General features: G+C 42.8%; 1 protein-coding gene across 1 annotated transcript in view; it reads left to right on the plus strand.

The window, feature by feature from the left end:
• Zyg11b (zyg-11 family member B, cell cycle regulator) overlaps positions 1-7,262 on the plus strand; it is a 59,765-nt gene that overhangs the window by 24,762 nt on the left and 27,741 nt on the right. Inside the window, exon 5 of the mRNA XM_013022197.1 lies at positions 3,721-3,897. Within this exon, the coding sequence (XP_012877651.1) occupies positions 3,721-3,897 (177 nt within the window). The remainder of the gene's footprint in view (positions 1-3,720; positions 3,898-7,262) is intronic.

Below are 7,262 nucleotides of genomic sequence, written 5' to 3' on the forward strand. Positions count from 1 at the left end.
CCTCCCTCCCTCCCTCCCTCCCTCCCTTCCTTCCTTCCTTCCTTCCTTCCTTCCTTCCTTCCTTCCTTCCTTCCTTCCTTCTTCTGGGGCTTGAACTTAGGGCCTGGACACTTTTTCTGAGCTGCTTTTGTTACGGCCAGCACTCTACCACTTGAGGCACAGTACCACTTCCAGCTTTTTCTGCGTATGTGGTACTGAGGAATTGAACCCAGGGCTTCGTGAATGCTAGGCAAGCACTCTACCACTAGGTCACATTCCCATCCAATATCGCCTATTTTCAAAAGCATATTCAGGTCAAGTGTGGTGGCACATTTCTGTAATTTAACCCTCAGGATGCTAAAACAGGAGTATTACCAGTTCCAGGCCAGTTTGCACTACTCAGGAGCCTGAGATCTGAGGATTGTGGTTCAAAGCCAGCCCGGGCAGGAAAGTCTGTGAGACTCTTATCTCCAATAAACCACTAGAAAGCCAGAAGTGGCGCTGTGGCTAGAGAGCTCGCCTTGAGCCGAAAAGCACAGGGACAGCACCCAAGCCCAGAGTTCAAGCCCTATGACCAACCAAAAAAAAAGGTATTTGTTTCTAGCTGAGATATGAGGATTGCAGTTCGAAGCTAGCCTGGGCAGGAAAGTCTGTTAGACTCTTACTCCAGTAAACTACTCAGAAAAAGCAGGAAATGGCACTGTGGCTCAACTGGTAGAACACTAGTCTTTTTTTTTTTCAGGTAAGGGGTAGGTTTATTCATCGTTCCGGCTGGCACCAGGCCATCTTGGTCCTCCACGTGGTGGGGAAAGGCCTGGGAAAGAGCTGGGAGAGCTGGGAAAGAGAGATAGAAGAGCTAGAAAAGAACAGAGAGAGAGCAAAGAGAGAGGAGAGAGCAGAGAGAGCTAGAAAAGAGCAGAGAGAGCAGAGCGAGAGCTAGAAAGAAAGCTGGGAAAGAGCTGAGAAAGAGCTAGAAAAGCAGAGAGAGCTAGAACACTAGTCTTAAGCACACAGGGGCTCAAGGACAGAGCTCAGGCCCAGACTTCAAGCCCCAGGACTGGCAAAAAAAAAAAAAAAAAAAGGTATTTGAGTGGCTACAGGTACAGCTAGCTCAGTGCTTTTCTAACATGTTAAAGGTTTGATCCCTGGCATCAAAATAAATGCCTCAAGAAATTTAAATTTGATATGGCTAGATGAGCCCCTGAGATCAATCTTAAGCATACAACTTTGAAAAACAGAGTATATTATATTTGGCATTAATATTATTTATTTATTTATTGTCAGTCCTGGGGCTTGAACACTGGGCTTGGGCGCTGTCCCTGCGCTATTCAGCTCAAGGTAAGCACTCTACAGCTTGAGTCACAGCGCCACTTCCGGTTTTCTAGTGGTTTCTTGGAGATAAGAGTCTCATGGCGGGGCTGGGAAGGTGGCTTAGTGGTAGAGCACTTGCCTTGTATGAATGAGGCCCTGGGTTTGATTCCTCAGCACCATATAAGGAAAAAGCCAGAAGTAGTGCTGTGGCTCAAGTGGTAGAGCGCTAGCCTTGAGCTAAAGAGCTGAGGGACAGCGCCCAGGCCAAGAATTCAGGCCCCATGACCGGACCCAAGAAAAAAAAAAAAAAGAGTCTCACAGACTTTCCTGCCCGGGTTGGCTTTGAACCGCACTCCTCAGATCTCAGCCTTCTGAGTAGCTAGGATTATAGGCGTGAGCCACTAGCACCCAGCTGTTAATATTTATTGAACACAAGATTTTTTTTTTTTTTTGCCTGACCTGGGGCTTGAACTCAGGGCCTGGTCTCTGTCCCTGAGCCTCTCTGTGCTCAAGGCTAGCACTCTACCCACTTGAGTCACAGTGCCACTTCCAGCTTTTTTTTGTTTATGGTGCTAAGGAATTGAACCCAGGGCTTCATGCAGGCTAGGCAAGCACTCTACCACTAAGCCACATTCCCAGCCCTTTATCATCGGTTTTACAGATTGTGAAACTGAGGGTCTGTGAGAGTGCAAATTCAATAAGTTAGTGGAAAAATAAGAAATCACCCTTTAAGTACCTTAAATTTTGAGGAGGGGCTGCTTGGATACGAACTACATTGCTTAGTATATCATCATCTACACCTGTCACTCTCTCCATGGGTACCAGAGGACATTGAAATTTACTATGTACTTGTCTTTTTTTTTTTTTTTTTGCTTTGTGAACAAGAAATCTTGCTTCAAAGGTAAACAACAACCAAAAAGGTGGTAAATGAATAAAGTAATTTTATTTTTCTTTCTTTTTTTTTTTTTTTTTGTGTTGTTTGGTAGCCCTGAAATACTACCTTGAGTTTGCTACATAAATGCTCTCTACCAAGCCCTGCCTCTCTAGCTTTTTTTTTAAATTTATTTTTCACATAGAGTCTCATGTTTCTTGTCTGATCTGGCTTCAGACTGATATTCCTACCTCTACCAACCACATAACTGAGATTACAGACTTGAACTACCATGACTGGACATTTCACTACATTTTTTTCTTAGCCTGGCCTTGAACTGTATTCATGATCTCCACCTTTCAATGCTTCGTTTTTTACAGATGGAGGAAATAAACCAGGTACCAGCAATTCACACCTGTATTCCTAGCTACTCAGAAGGCTGAGAACTGAGGATCATAGTTTAAAGGCAGCTTGGGTACACACATCCAAGATACTCTTAACTTTGTTTAATCAACAAAAAAAACTGGAAGTTGGAGGGGTGGCTCAAATAATAGAGTACCAGCCTTGGGTGAAAAAAACCTAAGAAAGAATACAAGTTCAAGTCCCAGTAACCCCCTCAAAAAAAGACGGGGGAATAATAGTTTTTGTATGCTACTGATTCAGTGCAGAATAAAAAAAAATGATGTGGAGCCAGGCACCCTTGGCTCATGCCTATAATCCTAGCTACTCAAGATGCTGAGATCTGAAGATTGTGGTTTGAAGCCAGTCTGGGCAGAAAAGTCTGACTACATATCCCCTTACCAATATACAGATTTTCATGTTATCACAAATCGTCTTTCTGGATTTTTGTTGTTGATTGGTTGTGGGACTTATACTCTGGGCCTGGACACTGCCCCCTGTCCCTTAGCTCTTCAGCTCAAGGCTAGCACTCTACCACTGGAGCCACAGCACTACTTTCAGTTTTCTGAGTGGTTTATTGGAGAGAAAAGTTTCACACAGCCCCTCCTGCCTGGGCTGGTTTTAAACTGTGATCCTTAGATCTCAGCTTCCTGAATAGCTAGGATTACAGGTGTGAGCCACCCCGTGCCCAGCTTTTAACTTGATTTTATTGTCAAGGTGATATATAAAGGGGTTACAGTTACATATGTAAGGTAATGAGTACATTTCTTTTCAACTTGTTACCCCCTCCCTCATTTTTCTCCAACTTTGCCTTCCCCCAACCCCCCCCAACTTGAACCTGTTATACTAAAATAAATCCTTGTTAAAACTTTTTTAAAAAAATAGAAGGTTTGTATATATAAAGTAAACTAAAAGGGCTGAGAAGGTGGCTCAGTGGTAGAGTACTTGCTTTGCATGCATGAGGCCCTGGGTTCAATTCCTCAGCACCACATAAGCAGAAAAAGCTGGAAGTGGCGCTGTAGCTCAAGTGGTAGAGCGCTAGCCTTTTGCTGAAGAGCTGAGTGACAGCGCCCAGGCCCAGAGTTCAGGCCCCATGACTGACAAAAAAAAGCTTTTTTAAAAAAAAAAAAGTAAATTAAGACTACTTTTTTTCTTCCTAGCTTGTGGTGACTGGCATGAGAAACCACCCCATGAATTTGCCAGTGCAGCTGGCTGCAAGTGCCTGTGTCTTTAACTTAACCAAGCAGGATCTTGCTGCAGGAATGCCTGTCCGGCTCCTGGCTGATGTAACCCATTTGCTGCTTAAAGCCATGGAACATTTTCCCAATCACCAGCAGGTAAGTACATGTGAATTCCTATTCAAATAGTCCTTCTATGTTTTTCTTTTACCTCCTATCTTCATAAAATTCAGTTTACTTGACCAAGCCTGGGAGTTTAACGTGCTTTGGGAAGCTAGATAGTTATGAATTTATGGTTTGTGTAGAATAAGACAACAGAGAAGTAGACAACAAAGAATACTTTCCTGGGGATGCAGCTAGATGGTAGACCATTTTTCTAGCATGCTCAGAGGTAGTGGGTTCTATCCCTAGCACAGGACAAAAAAAAATGTAAATGCCTCACCTAAAGGCATTTAAATATATTATTGTATAGTACAAGCCATACAAAATTTGACTTCCCCATCAAAGTTGAGTTTGTGATACTTTAAACAAGTAAGCAAATAAATATGTTCTGGACTAGGCACAACCAAATGTTGGTTTCAGAAGTCAGCAAAGACAATATGTTTCTATTTCCTTCTTTACTGTGTTTGAACTTAGGGCCTTGTGTTGAACCTAGGGCTCTGCAGGTGCTCTACCACCTAGCCCTATGTTTTAAAGATTAGGAAGGCTTCCTCATAAATGTACTATTGTCCCTGTGCTAGGTTGCAAAGAAAATTTAGGAGTTTTCAAGATAAAGTAGGAGGAAGAATGGACTTGTCACACAAAGTAATTGGAATAGCATTATTGCCCTTCTTATTTCCATAGATCCTGTACAAATTCTTGCTTATTTGCTGAGAAAAATAAAAAAGAGGAAAAAGGTAACATGGGAGCCAGATCCCTCTTAACCATTTTTCTGTCAGAAACTATTCAGAATTCAGGGGAGGGAAATGCAGAGTCTATTCTATCACCTCACCACCAATGATTCATATAAAACTTCCTGTCTTGTTCAGTGTCATATACTATTTTGTCTTTCTGTACCATTTCTTCTTTAAATAATCTTCATATATCTTTCTTGCAAGGATATTGATTTTATATCAATTTTTCTATTTCTTGACTAGCTCTGTTTGTGTATATGTGTGTGCGCGCATGTGCATGTGAAGCTTTAACTCAAGTCTCTTGCTTAGCTGTTTTCCTCACAGCTGGTACTTTACCACTTGAGCTGTGCCTCCACTTCTGGCTTTTTGCTAGTTAATTGAAAATAAGGGTCTCATGGATTTGTCTGCATGGGCTGACTTTGAACCTGGATCTTTAGATTTTATCTTCCTGAGTTCCTACCTAGTATTAAAGGCCTAAGCTATCTGTGCCCAGCTTGACTAGCTTTATATATTCCATTAATATGAATTTTGTTTTCTATAGTTGGACTCTTTTATATTAAATCTCCTTTAATTGACTAATTGTTTTTTGGTGCCAGGGCTTCAACTCAGGACCTTGAGCTCTCACTTGGATTGCTCACTCACAGCCACTACTCTACCACCTGAGTCATGCCTCAGTCTGGCATTTTTCTGGTTGACTGGAGATGGAGTCTTGCAGACTTTTCTGCCCAGGCTAGCTTCAAACTGAGATCTTCCAAGTCTCAACCTCCTTAGTAGTTAGGATTACAGGTATGAATCACTGCTGCCTGGCTATCTTAAGTCTTTTTTAGATGAAAGATTTTCCAACTGCACCACATATGAACGGCTTTTAAAAATGTTAAAAAGCAACTTCCCAAATTAAGAAAAAAGTAATATACAGTATGAATTTTTTTTGGTGGTGTATTTGAACATAGGCCTTTGTATTTACTTGCTAGGCAAGTGCTTTCTTTACCTTGCTTGGTCTATGTCCCCTTTACTTTTTGCTTTAGTTTGGTTTTAGATAAGGTCTTATGCTTTTGTTTGGACTAGCCTTCGCCTTTTATCTTCCTATTTGCCTCCTGTGTATTAGGGATTATAGCATGTTCCCCTATAACTCGTACAATATTTTATAAGCCATTAAAAGCTATTATTGACAGGAATAATCTGTGTGTTATAATGGTGTACTTTCCTTTTTCTTTTCTTTTTTTTTTTGGCCAGTCCTGAGGCTTGAACTCTGACCTGGGATCTGTCCCTAAGCTTTTGTGCTATAGCACTCTACCACCTGAGCTACAGCTCTACTTCAGTTTTTTGTGATTAGTTGGAGATGAATCTCAGAGACTTTCCTGCCCTGGCTGGCTTTAAACCACTATTTTCAGATCTTAACCTCCTAATCAGCTATGATTACAGGTGTGAGCCACTGGCACCGAGTATAGTGGTATACTTTTATTGGTTGTTGAATGATTCATGTGTTTGTTCCCTTCACGGCCCCCCCTTTTTTTTTTTACTTTTTTTTTTGTCAGTCGTGGGGCTTTCTTTGAACTCTGGGCTTGGGCGCTGTCTCTCAGCTATTCAGCTGAAGGTGAGCACTCTACCACTTGAGCTATAGCTCCACTTCCCATTTTTTGGTAGTTAATTGGAGATAAGAGTCTTACCGACTTTCCTACTCAGGCTGGCTTTGAACAGTGATCCTCAGATCTCACCCTTCTGAGTAGCTAGGATTACAGGTGTGAAGCACTGGCGCCTGGCTTTCTCCTTTTTTTTTTTGATGCTAGTCCTAGGGGTTGAACTGAGGGACTGGGCACTGACCTTGAGCTCTTTTGCTCACTTGAGCTACAGTGCCACTTCGGACTTTTTTTTATAACAAATTGGATAAAAGTCTCATGGATTTTCCTGCCTGGCCTGCTTTTTTTTTTCCCCCCCATCGGTTGTGGGGCTTGAACTCTGGACTTGGGCGCTGTCCCTGCACTCTTCAGCTCAAGGCGAGTGCTCTACCGCTTGAGCCACAGAGCCACTTTCAGTTTTCTAGTGGTTTACTGGAGATAAGAGTCTCACAGACTTTTCTGCCGGGGCTGGCTTTGAATCACAATCCTCAGATCTCAGGCTCCTGAGTAGCTAGGATTACAGGCGTGAGCCACCAGGATCCCTCTTTAACTGTACTGGTCTAAACTTAAAAGATAGAAGCTAGCCAGGTACCAGTGGCTCATGCCTGTAACCCTAGCTACTCAGAAGGCTGAGATCTGAGGATCATGATTTGAAGCTAGCCTGGGCAGAAAAATCCATGAGACTGTCTCTAGTAAACCACTCAGAAAAAAACTAGAAGTAGCAGTAGTGCTGTGGCTCAAGTGGTAAAGTGCTAGCCTTGAGCACAGAGAGGCTCAAGGCACCCAGGCCCTGAGTTCAAGCCCCAGGACAGGCAAAAAAAAAAAAAAAAAGGGCTGGGAAGGTGGCTCAGTGGTACAGTGCTTGTCTTGCATGCATGAGGCCCTGGGTTCAATTCCTCAGCACCAACCACATAAGCAGAAAAAGCTGGAAATGGCACTGTGGCTCAAGTGGTAGAGTGCTAGCCTTGAGCTGAAGAGCTGAGGGACAGTGCCCAGGCCCAGAGTTCAGGGCCCA

The sequence above is a fragment of the Dipodomys ordii genome, unplaced genomic scaffold (assembly GCF_000151885.1).
Source record: "Dipodomys ordii isolate 6190 unplaced genomic scaffold, Dord_2.0 Scaffold61, whole genome shotgun sequence".
Taxonomy (NCBI): Eukaryota; Metazoa; Chordata; class Mammalia; order Rodentia; family Heteromyidae; genus Dipodomys; species Dipodomys ordii.